This window comes from Magallana gigas, chromosome 1 (assembly GCF_963853765.1).
Source record: "Magallana gigas chromosome 1, xbMagGiga1.1, whole genome shotgun sequence".
Lineage (NCBI taxonomy): Eukaryota > Metazoa > Mollusca > Bivalvia > Ostreida > Ostreidae > Magallana > Magallana gigas.
In genome coordinates this window covers 68,093,611-68,119,055 of record NC_088853.1, presented here as the reverse complement: position 1 = coordinate 68,119,055, position 25,445 = coordinate 68,093,611, and the positions used below count along the sequence as shown (strand labels likewise).

General features: G+C 31.1%; 2 protein-coding genes across 2 annotated transcripts; both read right to left on the bottom strand.

Moving 5' to 3' along the window:
* Positions 1–2,781: 2,781 nt before the first annotated feature.
* LOC105346225 (receptor-type tyrosine-protein phosphatase epsilon) lies at positions 2,782–19,849 on the bottom strand. Its single transcript, XM_066076659.1, has 19 exons — positions 19,694–19,849; positions 13,480–13,588; positions 12,847–12,950; positions 11,863–12,098; positions 11,038–11,125; positions 9,834–9,901; positions 9,653–9,689; positions 9,343–9,440; positions 8,596–8,724; positions 8,208–8,353; positions 7,739–7,874; positions 7,364–7,480; positions 7,222–7,279; positions 6,842–6,885; positions 6,033–6,161; positions 5,699–5,818; positions 4,867–5,018; positions 4,486–4,621; positions 2,782–4,098 (listed from the first exon to the last, which is right to left on the bottom strand). The coding sequence occupies exons 1-19, from the start codon at positions 19,842–19,844 to the stop codon at positions 4,000–4,002; spliced, it is 2,157 nt and encodes a 718-aa protein (XP_065932731.1). The 5' UTR covers positions 19,845–19,849; the 3' UTR covers positions 2,782–3,999.
* Positions 19,850–20,304: 455 nt separating this feature from the next.
* Positions 20,305–25,033, bottom strand: LOC136276221 (uncharacterized). The gene is made up of 7 exons (XM_066087619.1): positions 24,823–25,033; positions 24,466–24,669; positions 24,115–24,277; positions 23,777–23,934; positions 23,091–23,318; positions 22,864–22,995; positions 20,305–20,531 (listed from the first exon to the last, which is right to left on the bottom strand). The coding sequence occupies exons 1-7, from the start codon at positions 24,884–24,886 to the stop codon at positions 20,305–20,307; spliced, it is 1,176 nt and encodes a 391-aa protein (XP_065943691.1). The 5' UTR covers positions 24,887–25,033.
* Between the last annotated feature and the right edge of the window lie 412 nt (positions 25,034–25,445).

The following is a 25,445-nucleotide window of genomic DNA, read 5'->3' as shown; positions in this document are numbered from 1 at the left end:
ACAGTAGTAGTCATTCATATTTATTCTCCGCGAATCAAAAAAGGAAGTGCACATTGAATGCAACATATTATAATTATGCAGATAATCAGCAAGAATTGGAGCGTTCTTTTTCAGTCTATGTTAAAGTTCAAATTGTAAATAAAAACCAGCGGTGTAGTCTCAAACTTGTAACACGAGAGAGAGAGAGAGAGAGAGAGAGAGAGATGTAAACTATTTCGGCAAATTTTCCGCTTCAAACATAGCTGATGCGATAGTCATTGTCTCGTTTTGGATATTTCATTCGTTGATGCATATTAGACCAAATCAAATGGACAGCAAATCTTTTACGTTGTTATTAATGATCTTTGCGTTTTTACAGTTGCTTCAACTGTGTCGATTTTACCGGTTTTTGAATAGATTTCAGAGTTTTGACGTAATAAATTTAGCTGCGAGAGCAAGCTTTAACCAATGCAGAATCCTGATTGTTGTTTTTACACTAACAAACTTATTTTTTGGATACCTGGTATATTATGTTGAATTCTTTGAACGAAATTCTTTTGACAACGCATTCGTCGTAATCTGGTGGGCTGCTGTTACCATGACAACAGTGGGATATGGTGACGTGGTACCCACGTGGTATCCTGGACGTATTGTAGCCATTTTCTGTGCTCTGACAGGAATTATCATCCTAGCTATGCCCGTCGCTATAGTTACATCAAATTTTACTGTTTATTACACAAAGCTAAAGCAATACTCAAGTCACAAATTACCGGATAAAGACAAAAGTGTCAAAGAAAGTAAAGTGAAGATTAAAAGAAACAGTATTTGTAAAAGTATTGCACCTATGCCTGTTCTTACTGTAAAATCAGCCTAGGAGAGAATTTAATTATCAAGATGTTTATATGTAAAACTATAGCACAACTGAATGCCAGCTTTTACTGTATAATCAGCCTAGGAAATAATTCATTCATTAATATGTTAACTATCACATATACTTAATTAGAGGCCTGATAATTATGTGAATCTAGCAACTGATACTTAAGGAATAACTTTTATTGCAATTTCAAAATTGCAAACACATTATAAATATTCTTTTGTAAATGCCAATTCTGCGAAAACGTAACACCATTTTTATAAAATGGTATATGCATGTAATAGCATTTAATTTTAACCATCGTATATCAAATATATTATGTATGATGTGGTTTTAGTTCCCAATTTTAATGGCGTCTTTTTAAATTTTATTCTATACAATTAAATCATTTTATACTGCGTGGTTTCTTTGTTTTCTTGGGTTTTTTTCCGGTTTTTTTTTCTTTCTCTGAATACGGTCGATAAAATCCGTAGTAGCAAAAAATTTAATTTTTTGTAACAACCGTGTATTGATTTCTACAATTGAAATCCCTTATGTACTTCAATATGATTCTCTGGGTTTTACCTATAAATGTATTATTCAGAAGTATGAAACGGAGGGTAATTTGCTTTCTAAAAGTGTTGTTCCTGGGTTTTTTTTGTTTTTATCAAAATGGCACACAATCGATAACTATCGTTTGTTTTTGATTATCTTACTTATTTGCGGAAATGATATTTAAGAAGCTTGTTTAATATAATACTACAGGCACATAAATGATGCATGATGTATTGGGAAACATCCAAAACTCGGTCTTATCAAGTAGTCAATTTTCCGACAAAGGCACAAAGGGGTGTGTTTTTTCAGTAAATGTTTTCGAGCTTAATCTTTTTTTAAATAATCGAGTAAATGCTGTAGAAAAAAGTGGTTTAAAATTACAGTTCAATCAGTTTTAAATCCTCAATATTTCATATCAAATATTATCGTTGCAACATAAATAATTCTATAGCTCTTACAAAAATGGAATGAAAACAAAAGGGTTTTTTTCAGTTTCGAATTTCTTAGTCTAAAATTTCCAGTTAAAATTTCTTTCCCTGAATTCACTCTTTAAACACAATATAGCCATAGAAATTTAGGTCAGACGACACGTTTTTCGGGAATCTTTTTTTTATCTCCTCGTAAAAAAGAGTTCCAATAAAAATATTAATTTTATAATTACTTTAAAAATGATCAAAATTTACTTTGGTTTGGTTATGGGTCTAGATGGCCGAGTGGTTAGAATCGAGGCCGCACACTGCCAGAAGTGTATAGGTTCGAGAGGTTGCGAATTCAAAGCCCCGCACCGGCGGGGATATAGTTCTAATATAGTGAATTTCGCTGTGCTGTAGGTGTATTTATTTTTATATCAGCAATTCAAGTATATTTTCAAAGAAGATTATACAGGAAACTGCATACTCTAGCATTTTGCAGAAATGCCTCGTAAGGTACCCTAATTTTTTTGCAAGAAAGCTTGTCAAAGTAATAGTGAACCATTAACAAATTCCCGGAAAAAAGTAATCTAAAATTGAGGAACGTGTCGTCTGACCTTAAACAAGAATATTGATCATACTATTCTAATGGTTTGTTTTTTCACCGTTGTTGATGACAATCAATGCTATTTTATCTGTAATTGATGCCATTAATCTCAGAGATACATCTTGGATTAATAACATGTTCCCCTTTCACTATTCATGTTATATTTTGCACATTTGACCAGCAACACTTAAAAAAAAATTAACAAGGATGATAACTCTGTATCCTAGCTTGTACACGTCCTAAAAAGAGGGAGCAACACAAATACTAGTAGAGTTATGTAATATAGTTTTTGCAATTCACAATCTTAAATATGGACACATTCACGTTTAACAAAGTCACAAGACAAGACCGATTCTAAGTTCGAACCAGTTTCAGGGCATGTGCATCACAAGTTAAACCTCAGCTAATATTGATATACTTTCAGTATCACTTAAAATAATGAAAATTTGATGACAAGATCTAAAGAATTTGATGCAGACAGATCATACACACATTTTTACAATTTTATTTGAGGCACTTCAAAGTGGAAGATGGCTACATGTGCAGTGATCATGCATTTTAATTAAGAAAATTTAGATAAAATAACAACTTTGCAACAAACATGAGTCTACTAAACAAAAGATTGACATAAAGTATTGATGCATAGATTATGACAAGTGAATTTTGATTACAAACACAGACACAATAAATTATTTTTTTTTGAATTAACATTTGGAAATCAAAATGAAAGGAACAATACCGAAATTTGGTATTGAGTCAATCTTTTTAACGCTGCAAAACGTTATTTATTGATTTTCTGCATGTTTATTGTAAATCATGGTAAAAATCCTGAAACATTCTTTCTTAATAAATGTTAAGGCAAGTGTATTCCCGATTCAAGTTTAGAAAAAATAAATGGTAGAAAAGTCAACCAAGTGGTCGTAAGAAAAAAAATCTGTATTCAATCCTTTTAATTACACCCTGGGATATTTTGTAGAAAAAAGTCAAAGAAAATGACAAATAAGTGGTTAAATTTTTATCTTAAACAATTGCCCATTTCAAAGCAATTTTTTTGGTAACATGTATAGTGTTTCCCCCAGGCGTTACTTTAATAATTTTAATAACTTTACATAGGTCGACAAAAAGGAATTAGTTTGCTCATTCTGATGAATGAAACCCTTGTACAGGTGATTGCTAGATTCCAAAAAGCAAATTATTATGATGCGAGGCTTATCAATATAATAGTTGTCTAGTCTAATCGATTGATCATCTTTTCTCTTGATATTCAATAACCCTAAGGGGATTTCATTTTGTTTATTATTGATGTCCTTGCAGACATTATCCTGTAGATGACAGTTGTTCCATCGGATTCGATTAATATTGATGTACACTGTCAATGACATAGTAGACATTCATACTAAAATAACCAGATCATTGTATAAGTTGCATATACTTCAGAGGTTTTTGCACAGTCAATTAGCAAGTGGCTTTTTTTAAAATTTTACACTTACAGAAAATCACGAAAAATAATTAATTTAAAGTATATTAAATTGAATATGTCAAATGCTTCAGCAAACGATTCGAAACTTTAAAATGTTCCATCACAGTTTTAACTCTCAGTTTGCATAGACATGTTCTTCCTGCATGCTGTTTTGTGTTGAGAAATATCTGGTGGCAAATCGATGAATAAGTCTGTAACATTTCTTATAATCATCCTGAAATAGAAGAAAGTGAAGTAGTGTATATAAATAAAAAAAAACCCAAATAGGATTATGCTAAAGTTTATGGCCTTTTTATAAAAAAATAAGATTTAATTAATACAGTAACCAAAATTAATAATACTGTTAATAGTTTTAAATTGTATGATATGTGAATGAATTCACCACTGTATTAAAACTGGAATTAAACATCATTTTGCAATTAGATCACCCTATCACATGGCAGCATTGTAAATTAGTTGGTATATGTTACATAAAAAATCTTGTAAATTGTGTTTTAAAAGATTGCATGATTTTTTCAATTTAATTGTATTGAACACTTAATTAGCTTTCTCAATAAGCGAAAGAAAAAATACATGGTACACAGTGTTTGAGCACACTTACAACAGACATGGGTTCTGATGGCCGAAGTGTCAGTAGATATCTAGATATCAAACTGATATCTGTCTCTCCGTCAAACCACAGCTGATGTAGGGCATTCAGAACGATCGTTGTCACAAGAACTTCTACGCTGTTTTCACTGAATGCAAACAAATAAAGTAATCTTCTTATAGTCTCATAACAAAAAAAAATAACGAAAAATAAATTAGAAAAAATCATGCATCAAATTTTTCAGCACGCGTGTATGCTTAATAATATAAATTTACATCGCCATTTTTTTTATTACAAACTGAAAAGAAATTGGTAAATGCCAAAACAATGGACTGATGTTGTTAACAGTCCAATTTGTCCAATTTTACTTTTCTTGTTTCTTGGTGAACTTACTTGTTGAGAATAATAACCGGTTTGTCTTTTGTTACAGTGAGACTTGTGAAAGCATCTATTATATCCGATAGGGGAGTAACATTTGAGTAGTCTGAATCTTCTGGCGCCACTGGCTCGATTATTCGAATTTCGATTTCTTCATCAGCCCCGTTCTAAACAAAAATATATTTCACATTCTTTTTTTCAGTACCAATCACCGAATGAATCACCTTATAAAATATTTGATGTTAAGCTTAAGTTGGTTTGGTCTAAATTTTAAATATACTTAAAGCAATATAAGCTGTATTTTTTAATTTTGCTGCAAAAACCTGCAAGTGCGATAAGTCTGCATGTAACTTAAACTTTTATGAAAAATTAAACTTGAAAACATCATTAATATTTGTCAAAATAAAGATTTCTCTTCTAAGGAATACATAGCAGATCAATTCTTGTACAGGACGAGAATAATTCAATTTTGCTCCAATTAAGGCTTCTTGACGGCTTTTCCCACAAAATATAGCTTATAGAAATTTAAAAACCATGATATTTTTGGCATTATAATAGAAAATAGCATTTTTGTAAAAAAAAAAAAAAAAAAAAAAAACAACAAAAAAAAAAAACAACAACAAAAAAACAAAACCTAATTCAACATGACAATTGCAGCTCATATTCTTAAGTGTTATTTTTTGCTGACTGTTTCAATACACAGGACAACATCATTTTGTCATTAACATATGTTGATAGTTCTATGTTATCACAAAATTCACCCCGTGATCTCGTTTTGACTTTATTTGTATGTTTTTATACTGTTGTCATATGCGTCATGATGATTTTATTTAGTTGTGAGTTATACCTGAATGGCCACGCCTACAGTCGACATTCTTTTATTAACACTGAGCACTCTGCTCTTGGTCTGTTTTACGACATATCCACCAACAACCAGACTGTCTCTTTCCGGAACCCATTCTTCTGTCTAAAGTTATAAGAAAGAAAAGATTATGATTGGTTAAAGCTGAATGAATATGTACTTTTCTACAGAATTAATATACAGTGAATATTTGTCATTGCAAAAACTTTAGCAATATAAATCTAAAATACCACAAAGAACGAAACCTATACAATAATGAAATGAGCCCGTCTTTGAACAAAGTAAGTAACGATAGGTAACGATAAGCCAGTGTACAAACCGTTGATTGTTCTGAATCCAGGACGACGACTACAGATGGAGAAACGTCAACCAACAAGGACAGAAACTGGGGGAGGTTCTTGGTAGATGGATGTTTCGTTAATAGGAAACCTCCCTCAAGCAAAAGTGACTGACGTAAAAACATAAAATTGTATCTTTGAATAAAGCATATAAATACGTAACAGGTGCTTTGAGATAGATAATGGACACAAGTTTTCTCCTAAAGTATAAATGCTTTATTTTTCTCAAAATCGAAATGCACCTGTTGCAATTTTATGGAATTTCTATGAGAATTGTATTAAGGCCACGTAAAGACAGATACTAACTCATGCTTGAACTGTTTTCAAAACACCCTTTCTTTAGATTTAGTGCAATCCTAGCTGTTTTGTGTTAAAAATCTAGTTATTTGGATGAAGTGCTTGAAAAGGAAGTGTATGAAACACACAAGTAAATAATATCTTAAAAGTCCCTATTTAGTTTTGCGATGAATTTGCATTTTTAAAAAAAAATCATTATAAAGAGTAAAGACAACGCTTTAGATATGCTGCTTATGCTTTTTTATGAAACCTTTGTTAAAGAACATCAATAAAAAAATGTAATTAATTTGGGACTCTTCTCTATCTATAACGCACTATTTCTGTGCACAATCAAAAATGTCTCTCATTGCAATGCAAATGGTTAACAAACTTCGTGATTAGCGTTTTTGTAGTAAAATGGGTATTTTTTTTGTCATAATAATATATTTGGTATATCTTCAATGTCTGTCTGTCTGTCTGTCTGTCTGTCTGTCTGTCTTTGTAATACACTTACTGGAAACTCAGCAATTATTAAGCGATCAGAATTATCCATCAAATCTGGAAAAAAAAATAATTGAATAATTATCAAACTCTTAATATTAAACTCTTTACATTTATGCTTGTTGACAAAATATCTTCAGAGTTCAAACTCAGTAGAGATATAATTGAAATATACTGTAAAGGTATTATAGTTGGCGTGTACGATATTTGGCGGATTTTTTTAAAAAAATGTTGGCGTGGTTTTGAATAAGCGTATTCTTAAATGTAACTATTCGTATACATAATTATATATATGCATGTCATTTAGCGACGCACTCGATTTAGCGGAAGCCGCATTCAGCCTAAGGCGCAAAATAAAATACACAGGCAAGTGCAGTACGTTTACAGAATTACCGGGTTGGGAATCCAAACCACTTAACTCCCTTTGATCGTTAACGTATCTGCTAACTTCCTGATAAAAGAAAGAAATGTGTAACAGTAAGAATAAAGTGTTTTAAATGAACCAATGAACAGGAAGAGCCATTAGGAGTAAAACCTGAAATTCTTCCGTCAACGTAGATCCGATTTGCTCGTTTATGGAGTCCCGGCAAATAACATGGCGTGGGTAATTGAACAACTCGTCTAAGCATTTGTAGACAGTTATATATTGGCCCTAAAATACAGGAATTTAAAGTTTGTTTTGTTATGTCAAAAAACAATATGTCTAATAAGTAATCTAAAGCTATTGCTTCGTAACCCAAGAGATAACTCTTTTCTTGTTGTTGTTATTAAGTACACTATCTTAATTCTTTCAATTTAATGTTCAACCTCTTTAATAAGAATTTCATAGATTTTGTTCTTAATACACGAAATAGCAACATTTTTGTTTTTGATTCCTTTGTAGATAAAATGTCATTTTTTTTCAAAGCACCGTCGTCTGAATCATGTGCATTCTGTCTCGTCTCATGGCGCTGACATATTTAGTGACGTTCACTGTTCCTTTCCTAAGTCCATACTGCGCAAGCGCATCGATAGCTATGAAAGTTCCTGTTCTGCCAACACCAGCACTACAACAATAAAGCAAGCATTAATAAAAATGTACATTGAAGATTATATAATATATATGCTAAGAAAATCGATAACTTTATTTTAAAAATAAGTATTCATGAATTAGGTGCTATTTTAAGCACTGACTTCGTTGAAAAATGTATATATCACGAAACAAACAAACGAAAGTTGATCGTGTTCAAATATAATGAATGATATACTTTGCACAATATAGATATGTTGGACTAGAAAAGAAAAAAACAAAGCAATTTTTTATCATAGAAACTCTACAAGGGTACAGATGCCAATGTTAATATAAATTTTGAAAAGGAGCACGTTTATAAATAATTAACCTGCAGTGGACAACAAGAGGTGATGTATCCTGATCGTTTCGAATTTGATCTTTGACCCGGAAATAAAACAAAAGAAGCTGCATGGTTGATGGAATTCCATGGTCTGGCCATCCAGTGAAGTGAAAGTGATTCTGATATCGTGTTTCCTACGATTGTATATAAGATTGTCCTAAGACGCATATACATTTGCCAAAATATGTTTTTTTCCATTTTGTTGTATTCAATCAGTTTAAAAACTTCTTTAAAATTTTTCAAGAGTAGCACTTTATTTGCCACAATGTCAGCAAAAAGAAGGATATCTTTAAAAAATAAACAAGGCTAGCTAAATAAACGTTTACAAGGTTAACCATAATTATAATTTTTTCAAACGTCTATATTAAATTAATACCTGATCATTTGTTATCTTTAAGCGTCGAATTGTATAAAATGCGTAGTTCTTTTCTTCCAATGAAGTGACCGATATTTTCCCATATATGAGCGTTCTTCCGGGAGAAGGCCAATACTGTTCGCATTTCCTCTATTAAAATGATAAAAGTATATATTTTAATAGTTTAAGTGTAATAGGTATAATGAGTGTAATAACAAGTATAATATTATAGTTTAAGTCCATATCGAAGCATCGTAAGAAGTATTATTGTATTATATTGATTTCTATATTTTGTTTTTTTATTGTCTCACAACATATAATGTATGTCACTCATTTCTAAAGAAAAAAAACTGATCAATAAAACTTTAACTCACAAAATATATTTTGCCAGCAACTATGGATGGCATATGCATTAGCATTAAATTCAATTAAGATAAAATCTATCAAGCATGGCATTTAACTAGGGAAGAAAATAAAATAGTAATAAATATAATGAAAGTAAACTGCGGATGTTTTTAATGTTTTGTTTCGGAATTCAATTTGTCATCAGATATTGATACAATCTTATGTATGGGAAGAAAATATCAAATGAAAATAGTAATAAATATAATGAAGTAAACTGCGGATGTTTTATTGGAATTCAATTTGTCATCAGATATTGATACAATCTTATATTTTATTTGTGCTCAATTATAATGGTAAGGAAAGTATGCATGGCTGCTTTTTTATTGCGGACGTTAATTTGTATTTTTGTCCTGACAGACTCACTTTCTTTCCTTCGATAATCCCCGTTAACATCACGATTGTGTGAATATTTTCCTGCCAAATCATCTGCCAGAAGTCTTTCACTGTTGTAGGTTTAGGGCCTGATGAACAAAATGACACTGTGACTTTTTATTTTGCTTTTAATTTATCATAGCTATAGTTAATTATTGAAATGTTTTGAATACATTTCCTATGCAATGAATATCCATGGTTGATAAAAGTAACCAAATATATTTATCAACTTCCATAATGTTCTTACTTTTTATCAATAATTCTTGATAGTTATTATGAGATATTTTTGATAGATACGTACCTTGGCATGCAATATATTGTTGTCTACCAAACGCATCCTACAAATTATCAAAGAATATTAAAATAATTGCATTAAGAATATTACTCTTCTATTGTTGATGAAAGCGTCCACAAAGAAGATAAATATGTTTCTCTTAATAACCCCCAGTTTTTATTAATTGTAAACCCAATATTAAACTCACAAAAATATAGTTGGCATTTATATAGTCTTCACCATTGTCTTCTTTCAATATAACCCGTGTGTGGTCATCTAGAACAATAAAGCAACATTACCTGCAACATTAACTAAAAAACACATTTTAACATGTTAAGTAGTAGGAACATAGAGATTTATATATTTGTTTATGTAAACAACTATAATACTATAGCAAAATAATAGACTTGAATTTTTGGACTTTAATACCGAGAAATCGGAAGAATACTGTCTTTTGTTTTATATATTTTAAACATCATTGGTACTTGAAGATTACCAATTTGCTTTTTTTTCTTTTTTTCTGAATAAAGCTTAACTTATTAATTATCAACTAAAATTCCTTTTAAAAATCCGGAAATCTTGCGCATGCGCATTACATTCACGCTTAAACACAAGAGGCTTTTCACAATATCACATTTGCATGGATAAACTCAGAAACGATAGAACAAATACGCGTTCATTAAACAATTGTCATATATTCTGTTCATCAAAGGAAATACTGGAGATAACTCTAACTTAGTTTATTTAATATGACAAATTCCGAGAATTCAGAATGTGAACTTGGTGTGTAAATTCAAAGCGAGTAAAAACGTTGGTCAAAAGTGTTGAACTCTTCATTAATATGAATAATTTTTTTTAGATGAAACGTATTTACAGCGTTATGAATACTTTGACTGTTATTTTAAATGCAGCTTCATTAATTTTCTCCAAAATCGTTTCGGAGCGATTCTGATTTTTTTTTGCTACATTACGGGTAGGCCTTTATTGGAGGCATTTTAAATGTTACGAAGGCCTGTCCCGAGACACAGTTAGATTATTCTAACTAAGCAAAGTGAAGTGAAATTAATAGCATTATTGTAGGCTTAAAGCTTGGTTATGTAAATGTCAACAATACGGTGTGTAGATGTATCTCAGTATTTCCTTAATGTCCGATACCATATGCAATGTCAGCCTGTGCCCGCATGGGTCAAAGTCTAGTATGTATAAATTTTAAAATTATAAAATTAACGTGAAATCTAAATACATCAATACTTAATTATCACTTTGTAATCCTAAACGCTCTTCTTATAACTATCTGATTGCTTTATTATATGTTTGTGTTTAACAAATATCTATAACAATTCTGTATTAAGTAACGCAGATATATCTTGTTTACAAAACGAACGAGAAATGAAAGAGTTTTCTTTACATACAAGGTAAGGTGTTTTTGAAGCGGTTTTTCAAAATGTTTTTATCTTGGCCGCCAACAGAGCATCGAGTTATATCCCCCTCTGGCAAAGCCTAAAAAGATAAATTCAGAAAATTTAAAACAATTGGAAGAAAGAGACTTTGATTAAGCCTACGCCCAATTGACGTATTTATTTCCTTATTTACATAATTTTCTCAACTTACTCTCTCTTTGAAATGTTATTATACAGTAGAAGAGATAAATTGACAATTTAATGAAATGAAGAGAAGAGAAAGAATTACAGATGGATAAATAATTAGATTAAGCTATTTGCATAAAAATATTCATAACAAGATCAGTAACTTTAAAATCAGAATTGCTTTTGCTATATTCTTGTTATATACATTGTTGTGGTCTGGACAAAGAACAAAACACAATGCATCGACTTCACCCCAAGATAGATTAATGAATAGGTAATTGTTAGGAAGTTTCTATTATGATCAAATATTACAATGTTTGCTTGACTTTTTTAAAGTGCGAAGTGGATATGAAAAAAGAAAACTAAACTTAAGATAGCTTTTTCCACTACATTAATAGTTACAAAAATGAGGAAAGATTGAAAAATAGATATCTATGTTTGGTATAGATATTCTATGTTTTCTCATTACGGAAAATGAAATGTTACATGCACTTCAATGCAAACCACAGAAAAAATAAACATCATTGTATGTGCCCTAAGCATAAACATTTTAACAAATGTCTTTAAAGTTGGACTTTTTACAAAAGCATTAGACAGCAGCCAATAAAAAAAGAAGTTGATGAAAAAGTTGATAAAAACAATCTTCCCTACTTTAAATTCTGCCTTGAAGCCCTCATCCATTACTTCATGCTTCCTCAAAATATAGTCATGTAGTTGTTTAATGGGGATGTCCCCTAAATTTTCACTGATGAGCTTAACATCATTTAGATCCACCATTGAACTTTCACTTTTAGTCTCGATTTCACTCTCTGTGTCTTCCAAATCTGAATGTCTTTTTTCTTCCGCATTTGTAATATAGCTGACATTGTAACTCATTGGACATTCTTCTATGAAATAAATGTATCTAAGATGATCAATGAGACTGTTATATTGAATGTATTTATATTAAATCAAATTTATCTTTCTAACAAGGTGATGTGATTTTGACAAAAGTACTGTTGATGATTTAAAATAATTTATTTAATGTTCTGCTTTAACAAGACGGATTATAAAATCACAGGAAGATAAACAATTATGCAAGAATGAATCTGTATCTTAACATTGCAGGTGGTGAACGTATTTTAAGATAATAGTTTATGTGTAATCAAACATGAGTGAATCTCGAGGTTTTTGTATGCATGCAAATATAGGATTAGTAAAAGTATTAATAGGAGTAGCATTACTTGTAAAATAGTAGCAGTTGTAGTTTATCATTACTTTTCGAGGCAGAGTTATGTAATCATCATACTCAATTTTGGGTTTAATAAAAATTTTAATTGAATAACATTTCGAATGATCTAATCGAATGCTTAATCTTATTTCATATACATTTCTTTTTTTCAGATATGTTATACGTTCTTTCAAGAGAGGAATAATGAATCTTAACATTTATGTAGGGCACAATCTATTAAGTTGGCATTAACAATTCTATTTTTTTATTGTTTTATCTTATCAACCCTTTCAAATAAACTAAGAAAATGGAGATATATACCACTTTCCCGCAGTAGATATATTAGTACTAATATATAAGCTAAATGATTAAAGAAAAATATTAAATTTTGAATCATATTCGAATAACAAATTAATGTTTTTTACCATCTGTGTCTTCTAAGTACACGTTGGTTTTCCTCTTTGACATCGGGGTCTCCATCGGTTCCAGCCCTATAGCGTCTTCAGATTTGGTGTCTTGTCTGCGTTTTCTGAATAAGAAATAAAATTTTAATACACATATCAAAATTAGTATACTGTAGATAACTGGCGGTTTTAATTCATTAATATATTAGTTTATACAATGATTTGGATTTAAATATTATTTTATCCCTTAACAAAGATGTTTATGAATAACTAATATTGTCTTCAAGATGAAATTTTACGAGTTAATTATTATTAACATCGACAAACAACTTCATGTTTATATTCATAAAACAAAATAGTATATTATTATTCATAAGATGTTCATTTTCTGTCAAATAAATGCACTTGAACTTTTCGTTGTTAAAATGACATTCATTGACAATATCTCAACAAATGTGTAATAAACATAGTGAAGGTTTAATCAAATAAAAACAAAGTTATTTTCAAAATACACTTAACTTTCTTATTATCTTTTCACAAGCCTTGACACATGTTCAAGAATGTTAGAAAGGATCTTGATAACTCTAACCAATATATTGGAGTGTAAATAGAATACATTTTTTCATCGTTTTTGACCATAACTTGATTACAAACCTTCTAACAAGCAGACACACTACTAGGAGGGCTAGCAACACAATAACAAACACCCCGACTACACCTCCTATTATGGCGAAAGGGATATCCTCTACAGCAACAGAGTTACCTGCGAAGAAAAGCAAAGTACCATACAAATAAGAATCACTTATTCTTGTGCAAATTCTTTAAAAAAATATTTGAAGATATTTCAGAGAAAATTGTAGATAAAGAGTTAATTGGCTTTTGAAAAAAAATCGTATTATATGACATTATTATAAATTAAAAAAACCCATTATTACAAACACTGAAAATATTTTGTAAATAAATGATTTCTTTTGAAAAGGTTACATCAAAACATTATTGCTTCCTATTTTGTCTAAAGCATAAAGAATAACTTGATTTCAGTGAACATGTGTCCTGTATATTTTACATGCCTGTGAATCGACCAAAGTACAAATTTCGATACGAAAAGCTTTAATTCTTCATTCCGCTTTGTTGCTGTATTTGATTACACGTATTGTCAACTGCCTTAGGCTTTGTTTTGCATTTCCATATTTTAAGTTTTAACAATCGAAAAATTTAGGGATACGGAAGCGTATTAGTGCCATATATCCACTTCATATATATATTTTTTAATTTTCTACACATCAATCTGTAAAATTCACACTTTAGATTGTAAAATTCACACTTTAATTTGTAAAATTTACACTTCAATCTGTAGAACTAAACTTTAATTTGTAAAATTTACAATTTATTCTGCAAAATTAACACCTTCAGCTGTAAAATTTACAATTTTAAATCTGTTCATTTTACACATTTTAAAAATCAGTAACATTTACACATTAAAATGTAAAATTAATACTGTATTGTGTAATCTTCACACTTTGTAGTGTAAATTCTAATCTTTACTCTTTAGAGTGTAAAGTTCTGTTTTTTACCTGAACATTTTACACATAAATACATAAAAATCAACATTGTAATCGACAATGAGGTTTCATTACCACTATTTCTTTTTTCAAAAAAAAGAAGAACAATGATTTGATAGCCATAGACTGAATGTTTCAATATTACGTGAAAAAAAAAATGTTCGCAGCAATGTTAAGGTGTCTCGGAGCAAAAATACGGCTGAATAACGATATTCTTTAAATCAACAAAGAAATAGTTTGACCGGGAGTATTTATTAAACATTTTACATCATATATTGACAACGATGTCAAACATATCACTTGATTCATTTTTGTGACGTCATATGTACTTCGTTGTTACGTGACGTATGTTTCTTAACATTGTCTTATTAAATCACATATCCTTTGTTATGTCATACACTTTGGAGTTCTTGCATGGGATTCAAATATATATTTAGTTTATTAAAGATATTACTAAAACATTTTGCCAAATCATCAAAATAAGGCACATTTTTACTAATTAAAAGCAAGTTACCAAAAAAATGGGATAAACCCGTAGGTCCCCAAAGCATGATTCACTTTGGTACTTGTATTTTCAACCGATTAAACTTAAAATAATCGAAAACTGTACTGAACTTTCGTCCACACCATGCTGTTTTTGCATGCATTAAAATTCCTTCATTCAGTTGTTTAGAAGTAACAGAGAGAGAGTCTCAAACTTATTAATTTATAAAAAGTCTTTCACTTTAAATGAAGCTTTAAATCTACAGATTATTTAATACTGAATATTGATATGAATGAATTCTGTACATCTAGCAAAAACGTCAGCATCTATGTTAATGAGACAAGCGGTTTTTATGATATTTTCAATATTAATCACTTTTAACGTTACGATACATTCCCTGGGACCTATAGAAAGGAATGCAGATCGTGACGTCAAAGTTGATTATGACGTCATTTTGTATGAAATACAGACAAGTGACATTCTACAAATCACTGTGGGAAGCCCTCACGTACCCGTGTTTGACGTTAAATGCCTTTCTTAAAACAAGCCGTTTTTATTGAATGTACCATGAATTTTAATCACTGTCGATAAGATATTTGTTTCTGAATTTCAAATGGATGTAATCAAAAGCTATACATTTTATTAAGGTATTCCTCTGTTTTTGTTCATATTTGCATCATTGATAGAGAAAAATAATAGCTTGTTTAGAAGATGGCTTTTGCACTTCAAACGCGTCTAATTTTTTTTTTGACTGATTTTTAAAGCCGTTTTGTCATAAACGCCCATAGATTTAACTGTGGGGCTTAAAGATATATTAAATTTATGTTAATAAAATGAGTAAATTATGGAAGCAGTTTGGTGACATGTGGAAAAGACATTTCATCAGGTGGCTGCTACAAAATTATCTAGCAGCTGCTACTTATTTATCAGGCGACCGCCAAAAGTTGATAATCTAACGGCCGCAAGAAAATTTGGGTGCGGCCGCCGCTTGGTTGAAGACTGCTTTAAAACTCTGTTGCGGATGCCAGATAAATAAGTGGCGGCATTATATAACTGTCTGGAGGTCGCCACAGGTTAATTATCTGACCGCCACCAACAGATAAGGTGGCCGCTTATCTGGCAACCGCTGTATAACTTTGTGGCGGCCGGTGTTATATAGGGCCTTTTCCCCCTAGCCATCTTTCCACCCGGAAAAATTGCTATATAGCAGTTCTTCCCCCCGGAAAAATGGCTATATAGCAGTTTTCCCCCCACGGAAAGCTGACTATATAGTGGGCTTTCCCCCTTTTTATAGCCAGATTACCCCCACGGAAAGCCTACTATATAGTGGATTTTCCCCCATTTTTACTTTCCGGCCATGTTTATTGCGGACCATTCGTGACAATAATTTGCAATAACTAATATGATATTAATTTCTCACAAAAAAGGATAATTATGGCATTTATTAATACATAGAATAAAATACATGGTTTTTCAACCCCAAATATGAACTAATGCATGCGCCTTCATAACATGCATGTGTCATGATCGTTTATTAACCTGTTCTCACCCCTTTTTGGAACACCTTTTACACGGATTTTGGAATACCTCGAATCTTTTTCATCTAATCGATGCTTATCTACAGTTTTGACATCGTCGTTATGAACACGTGAGAACACATTTGAGTGAAAATACGCCGGTTCGGAAATTTAATTTACCAATGTATTACCATCAATGTATAAGCTTCTCCCAGGGAACTAACTGACCAATCTTGACTTAATTTTGTAGAGGAATGGAATAAAAAGTGGAAATGTATTTCTCCCTTCGCCCAAAAGGCTATCAATTTTAAATTAATACCGTTAAAATTGACGATCTTAAAAACAATTATATATTTCTTCTTCTAAATATCAAATGGGAGACAGGATGCAATGATATGGTGAGAAACTGAAATGTTTTAGTTTTACTTTGATTGATGGGGTTCTAAATCATGGTTAAGGGGTATTTTAATTATGTATTAAAAGCATGTGTAACGTTAGTGTTTTAAAGTTACGCATATTCATATTTTTAAGCACATTTCTACGAAACACGAGATATTATGATGTTCACATTTTAAAAAACAATGAAATGTCTTCACAACCAGAACAATGTCGGTATCTTTGCTGGTTACTTTGGTAAATGTGAAATGGAGTCTTTATCTTTATTATGTCACTCACTATTTGCTAATTTTTTTTTTCACTTTTAAGTTTGCAACGTGATTTATAAATATAAAATTTTGAAAACAATGCTATATAAATCAAGATATACGATTCAATTACCTAAAAAAGTTAAACTATTTGTTTCATAGTTCTGCAATAAATATTTACTTGTGTACCATATTATTTCTTCGAACAATTAAACAAGGGTAATTAAAAAAACAAAACAATAACAAAAAACAACCAACACATATATTGTGCTGAGCTGACTTTTTTTTTTAAATATAAGCTTGTTCTTCTAATCAACTAACAAGTAAAAAAAGTCGTATATGCGCTTAGGTTGGTTATTTATTTTTGATTTTCGGTTTCTCCTTTTATGAATAAAATTTCATTGATTTATTTATCTAATTATTTATTATATCATTGGTCATATAATGAATTGATTAAATGTTTTGAAGAATAATGAATTTTACCCGCGTACCTTTTTAAAAACATTTTGTTCGTAAATTAAAAAAAAAGCAGCAGAATTAAACGTAATTTTCAATCATGTGTATTTTAAAATGATGTTTTTACTTTTAAATGACCTTAAAAATATGTTCATGTGGTCCTCTATAGTTTTTGAGATATGGAGCCCTAAAAAATACATATTCTTTATACATGTAATTGGATTTCAAACATCGGGCTCAAAAACAATAAAGGCTCCTACCCTGCATGGGGGCTTAAATTTTCGGTGTCATCTACTAGTGGTATACCACTATCACTGAAAATATGGTTAATTGGTCATCTCTAGAATTTGAGATTCGGGTCCCCACTTATAGAACACTATTCAATCATTATAATGGGGTTTTAATCATCGGGCCCTGAAACATCAAGGGCCCCTACCCTGAGAGCTGAAATGTTCAGAGTCATCTTCAAGTGGTAAACCACTGCCACTATAAAAATATGGTGATATGGTCATTTCTAGTTTATGAGACATTGGACCCTAAAGAATATGCACTATAATTATTAAAATAGGATTTTAAAAATCGGGCTCTGAAACATTGGAAACAAAATTTCTCTAAAACAGAGGTTTAGCCTGGATGAAATTTTCACAAACAGACAAACAGTCTGATAAATTTATCAAGAAATTCTTAAAACATTCTCGTTAAATACAATTTCAGAACACAGAATTATGCATATAAGTGTATAACTTCTAAATTTTTTTTCAATAAATTGCCTAAATAAAGTTCTATGTGTAATTCCATTACACATAATTATGTTCAACTTTCAGCATTGTCTATAAAAATAATAAATCGGCAAACCGAAACTTAACCTGTACAGATGAATGCATATATACATGTATTCAACCTGGGAGTGTAGAAACATTGATTTTAATCCTTACTGGATTTCCATAAATATTTTTTATAAAATCTGAACCAAAAACGCTAGGGAGAACCCCTACTATGGGGGAAAAGCTACTATATAGTAACTTTCCCCCCGGGGGGAAAGGCTACTATATAGTAGGTTTTCCGGGGGGAAAAGCTACTATGGGGGAAAAACTGCTATACAACACCGGCACATAAAATTTAGATTTATCTGTGACTATTTTTGTGGGTTTTGGCCATTTGTTTACTAATGTTGACGCAAATACACACTTTAAAATCCTGCTAAATGTATATCAGACAACTTTTATACGTTTAAAGCATCAATTTTATTTATTTGTATGCAGTATTTTTTTTTTAAAAATAAATTACGTATTTGTGATATGTACACAAATCAAAGTACTAAAAGTACTTTTACTGAATCGAAGTTTAGACAAAAAGATACTGATTATTCTTTGAATGAAACCCACAATTTTTCCTATCAAATATCACTTTTGTGTAATGATGTCACTGTATTTAAAACCTAGTATATAATAGTCACTAATTAACTAAATTTGCTCAATAATGCTCCAATCAAATCGTCACAAAAAATTAAAACTCTCCAATCTGTCTAAATATGTGCCAATGTTATTTGATAATTGATAAATTTTACACTTTAAAGTATAAAGTTTACAGATTAAAGTGCAAAGTTTACTCTTTGAAGTGTAAATTGTTCACTTCAAAGTGTAGATTTTACATTTTAAAGTGTGAATGTTCGTTCACTTTAATGTGTGACGTTTACAGATTAAAGGTTGAATTTCACATATTAAAGTATGAATTTGACAGATTAAAGTGTGAATTTTAGAGATTAAAGCGTGAAAATTAAAAATTAAAGTGTAAACTTTTAGAGAATTTTACAGATTAAAGTGTTTATTTTAGAGACATAAGTATAATTTTTACAGATTAAAGTGTGAGTTTTACAAATTAAAGTATAAATTTTGCAGATTCAAGTGTAAATTTTACAGATCAAAGTGTGGATTTTACACGTATTAACGTGAGAAATTTACAAATTATGAAAGCGTGAATTTTACACACATTAACGTGCCAAATTTTCCACTTTAAAGTATGAATTTTACAGATTAAAGAGTGAATTTTACAGATAAAAGTCTAGAAAATAAAAAGTGCAAAATGTGGCACTAACAGGCTTCCGTATCCGTAATGGTTTTCTGAGAATAAGTTAACTTAACTTTTTTCACTGCTACTCATATTTGATTATTTATATAAATCATTAATATGTGTTATATTACTTACCAAAAACTAGACTTTTAGAAGAAATTTCTCTCTCACAGAAAAAACCAGTGCGCGCATCAACACAATCAAAGCAGTGTCCAGTTGACTGGTTACATATTTTGTTTACACAGAATTCACTACAAGATTTGTTACAATTTGGCCCATAAAGCATGGAGGTGCATTCTGAAAAAGCAAATATAGAAATTGTAGTTTTCATCTAAAGATTTTCAACAATTCTTTACAATTGTGCAGTGTTTATCTATAAACACACCGTGTTATAGGATGTGTGATGCAAGTGTCGTTCAGAACATGCTTGAGGAATTTGAGTGTGAGTAAACCATGCTATTAAGTAACTTTTTCTTCAATTGTTACAAATGCATTAAGCGTACAAATAGTAAAGGTGCACATGTATGAGTTATAAATATAAATGTGATGATAATAAGGGTAATTTAAGTGTAAGTGTTGAATATTTAAGCCCTTTTTATAAAAATATATTTGTGGAAAAGTACTGTTCTACATTATGTTGATTTATAATAGGCTAAACCCCTTTTGATTTCAACTTAACGTGCTTATCGAAAGAGTAACAGGGTTATTTTGTTGTATTGCTTTTTTTTTTAAATCAAATATTAATCTCAAGGAAAACAAGAATACAACATAGCATGATAGTTGTTTAATGTAAGGAAAGAAAGCCACCCGGTAAGAATTGCATATTCTAACTCACTCTGATAGCATCTATCACCGGTCCAACCAGAGGAGCATCCATCTTGACAACTTCCATTTATATTGTCACATGACAACTGATTTAGACAGTTTCCACACTGAAAGGAACATGCTCTGCCATATCTACCCTGGTGACATTCTTGAAATATAGAATAACTATCATATAAGATTGTCAAGACCTTGTGTCAAAACAATTGATAAAATCGCGTAGGATTTACTCAAAAAATGGCAATGATGCTACAAACCCTGGAACGCACTACTACACCTAAAAAGCGTATGAGAAGCGTGCGACTTTCGTATCGTATAAGAAGTTTATTATATCGTGCGAGAAACGTACCGTGCCGTATAAGAATCGTATCGTTCCGTGCGAGATCCGTATCGTATCGTATAAGAAACGTATTGTATCGTATGAAAAACATACCGCACCGTATGAGAAATGTATCGTATCGTACAAAGCGTATAAGAACCGTATGAAAAGCGTGCTAGAAACTTAGAGCTGTTTTATATGAGAACTTTACCTCCCGGTACGTAACGAATAACAAAAATTCGGGGAATGGCTGGATTATTTTATTTCTGCATTTGCTATCAAAAATATCAAAATGATAAATTAATTTGACCAAAAAATATAAGTGCATTCTTGGCAGAATTATGATTTTATCTTGGACACGCACCGATCAATGAACTAAAATTTTCATTCTAACCATTTAAAAATGAAAACATGATATTAATTCGGGATTTTCTTTCATTTCATGGTTTTTTTTTACTTTGTAAAGATTCCAACTTTTCAGGTTAAGAATAATATACACACGCTCCCGGTTTTCACGCCTAGCCGCGGTCACCTTTTCATCCTACAAGCCCGGTGGCGCGTGTGTATACTGCTGTGTAGAAGCGCCTGTATACTGCTGTGTTTATGTTGCGTAATTTCTGTTGATCCAGACCAATTTAAAGAACACACCTTTTTTAGATATACACTGAGAACTAGGAAATGCGCTGCAGATTACCAATTAACGGGGAAGTATTATCCCATACAGTGATGGCATATGTACATTTTTTTGTATTCATGGATTTAAAAAGAAAATGTAAAAACACAAAATTATTTATCTATGGATATTTTATAACCTTGAAATAATTATTGAGAATCTTTGAAAATAAATTGCTAACTTTGGTACCGAGGTAGCGACAATGCAGAAAAAATACATGCGAGAAATAGACAAAGTGGAGAAATTGCCCGGTAAATGAAAATATACAGCGTTAAATCGCACTTACGATTTCTTTCTTTTCTTATTTTAGTTTAAGAAGAGGTTTAACATGTAGTTAGGGTTAGGGTTAGCTTTCAAAAGGGATGCTTTGTGCCAAATTTGGTTCAATTGGAATAGTGGTTTTAATGAAGAAGTTCAAAATGTGAAAAGTTTACAGACGGACAGACAGACGGACAGACAGACGGACGGACAGACGGACGACGGACAAAATGTGATCAGAATAGCTCACTTGAGCTTTCAGCTCAGGTGAGCTAAAAAGTGAATGAGAAAACCTGGTAGTTTTGATCATTAGCAAAATTTTTCGGCTCAGTTGACTTAACAGAAACTGTTTTTAAACAGAAAGTACATAGCAAATAACTTTTTATTCGTCCTTTTTCAGAATTCTTATAATGTAGTATTTGCGTGTTTTTTTTAAAATTCTAATAAAAATATAGAGGTGTTTGTAAAACAAAACCCTACAAGAGTAAAGTGATACATAGATTTTAAAAGTAGTTGTATAATTGTCTATCCATTCATCTTTAAAAAATGAAATAAGTCCTGATTTATAAAACCGATTAGTATTTGAAATCAAAATGCATTTTTCGAGAAAATCAGCATTAAAATTATCCATTTAAAAATTGAATCATTTTAAATGTAGCATTATAATGTCTAGTTTGGATTTTATATTTTGGATTGAGACATTTCCTGTGTATATTCCGGTCCTGCAAGTTTTGCAGCTACGTTATCCGGCGGGTATTTGTCTATAAGGCAATGTCTAAGATTGTTATTGACGATATAAATTATTTATTCAAACTTGTGATAATCCTAAATACTTTGAAATTAATGTGAATAAGATGTTTATGGTTTTTTAAATTATTATCATCGATTGTAACAAAATGAAATTCATATCGTACAAAAACGTACATACCGAATGGAAAACGTGTATAAAACGTATCGTATCGTATAAGAAACGTATCGTATCGTACAAGAAGCGTATCGTATCGTATAAAAAACGTATTGCACCGTGTGAGAAACGTATCGTATCGTACAAGAAGCGAACCTGACCGTGCGAGATTGTATCGTATAGCGTGTGAGAAGCGTGCGAGAAACGTACAGCTGGTGTAGTAGTGCGTTTCAGGGTCTGTATAAGACATTTATCGCTTGGATAATAAGAAATATGTGTAGTTTTAAAGAAGCAGTAAAAGCAATATTAAAACATCTTATCTTTCATACCTTCTTCACACATGTCACCTTTAAAACCATCTTTACAGTCAACACAATGCCCGATTTGAAATTGACATTGTTCATCTAAACAGTTGTCTGGACATCTTGTGCAGTTTTTGCCATAGAATCCGATGTCACAGCCTGTTTTACAAGTACAGAAAGACATGTTTACAGTCATTCAGTTAAAATGGGTAGACTTTAATGCAATACGCCTCAAAGAATAAACAGTTGGCTACCTGCAATATTTATCTCACAAATATTGATGTAAGCAAACGCAGATAAATCCGGAAAGAATGTTTCATTCCGTGAATTAAATAGCGTCACGTAGCGACCGGAAGTTAAGCAATCGATATTGACGTTGTTATTCAGTGGTTGTTCTATGTCGTGTTGATAACACAGGGTCCCTGATCTCCAGTCTGGTGTTTGTGACACATACACAGATATTCCCGCCAACGTATCACCCTCTGTGACATAAATAATTTGAAATAATAAACTGAAAAACCGATGCTAAGAGCTAAGAAAAGGATGTTGTAATTAAGAATAGCATATTTGTAACATTGGTTACCCTATGAAAAATCGACATCATAATTGATCGTGTCTTAACAGTTTTTTATGCCACAATGCTAAATATATAAACATGAGGTTTGCTAGATTGATTTTACACAGTGGATGTAGCAAACATTAAAATGTATTGATTAATAACAATGTTTCAACCTGTATGATGCGGGTAGGCAAAGCACTTTTTATATATTTAAACGCTTAAGGATTGCAAACAATTGGACTGTTTTGAGAGAGAGAATTATTCATGTTTACGTACTTAAAATAAGATAACTGAGACCTAAAGAAAAATTATTAGTTTGAACACTTTTATAATGACAAAAATCTAGTCTAAAATACTGAGTAAAGATAAAACTAAGCTTACCTTTACAGGTGAGATAGGTTCTTTGTCCTAAATTACATATCCTCGAGTTCTGTGAACAATCGCCTAAAACTGCTTCATTTCCTACACATTCATAATTTCGATTTGCAAATGAAATAGAAGGTGTGCCCGGTGAACGAGCCGATACATCAACTCCATCTCTGTAAGTTTGTAGAGTTATAAAAGTCAGAAAAGTAGGAAGCAAACGCAATAAACATTTTTTTCCATTATAATACAACATAACATTGCTTCAGAAATAAAAAAAAACCAGTGATTAAATGTTTTAAAGAATGCGGCAATCTACAAGACGTCTTAAGAAGTATAAGATGTTGATAACTTACGGTAAAAATCCCCAATTCAAGCATACAACTTGACCATCATGCTGAGTGAATTCTGTGTAGCAAAGATATCCACCATTAGACATTGTTTGAACAATATTGCTAGATGTTCCGTCGCTATAAATACCAGAAACAGAACTATCCATTGGTTCTGCATTTGTTCCTACTGTTTTATAAAAATGTAAGCATAATATTAATTCTGATATTTATTATAATAAGTATACATTAACTAAAGGTGAAAAAAAGTATTTTGTGCAATCGAAATGAAAGTTTAATTGTCGTTTATTTTTATGTTTTAGTTATTCATATATTATTACGTGAATATCTATTAGATCTTTAATCTGAGATACTTACAGCCTCCATGTACAAAGAATATCGATACGATATTTTTCTCCCCCCCTAAGTCCACAGTAAGCCACGCCTCCTTCTGGCCGGAAGCAGTTAGTGAACACTTTAAAAGGTCCGTACTGTGGTCACCATCCACAGCGAGGCTGGGATCAAAGTCCTTGTTGTTGTATCTCTGACTCAATGTCACCGTCTTATTGAGAGCCAAGTTTTCTTAAAAAGAAAAAAAAATCATTTCTTATTCTTGAATTGATTAGTATGTATTTATATACAGCGAAATAGCAGAATTGTATAAAAAAAAAAAACAGGTTTTATTATTACCACATCTTATTTTTTATTTATTTTATTTTAAATGAAATATATTACCGTATTGATCCGTATTTGGTATTTTTATGCTAAACAATATTGTCACAAAGATGAGAAAATCCATTATGTATCACACCACATTTAGAGATACACAGACTTCCACTTTAAAGAGAAATCCTTAAGTAAAAAATACAGGAGCAACTAAAGCGCATTTTATATCATTCAGTGAGATGTTAAGCGTTCCTTAAACACGACTGTTGAAAACACGAATGTGCTCTGCAGTGATACATTCCTTAATATTTAAGATCACATAAAAATAGATTCAATTGGGCGGAAATATACGTCGTACATTCGTGACGGTTGAATTATCACAAGGTACATTGTTAGTTTTTTTTTAAGGAAGATGACGAATGTGAAATAGAAACAATAACACTGTTGTTGAATATTTTTAATAATCTCTATAAATGTCAACCAGTTATTTAGTCTATGTTATCTTTATGTTTGATTTGATTGTGTGAGCTAATGTAGCTTATACTTAAACGTATTGTTGCAATAAAAGTGACGAACATCCTTTGCTGACTGGTCACGACCGCCGTGTGCTCTTTGTGGTAACGTCATAGGGGAAACGGTAAAATCAGTAGATAATTAAGTCAATAATAATGGGCTAAACAGCATAATAATAC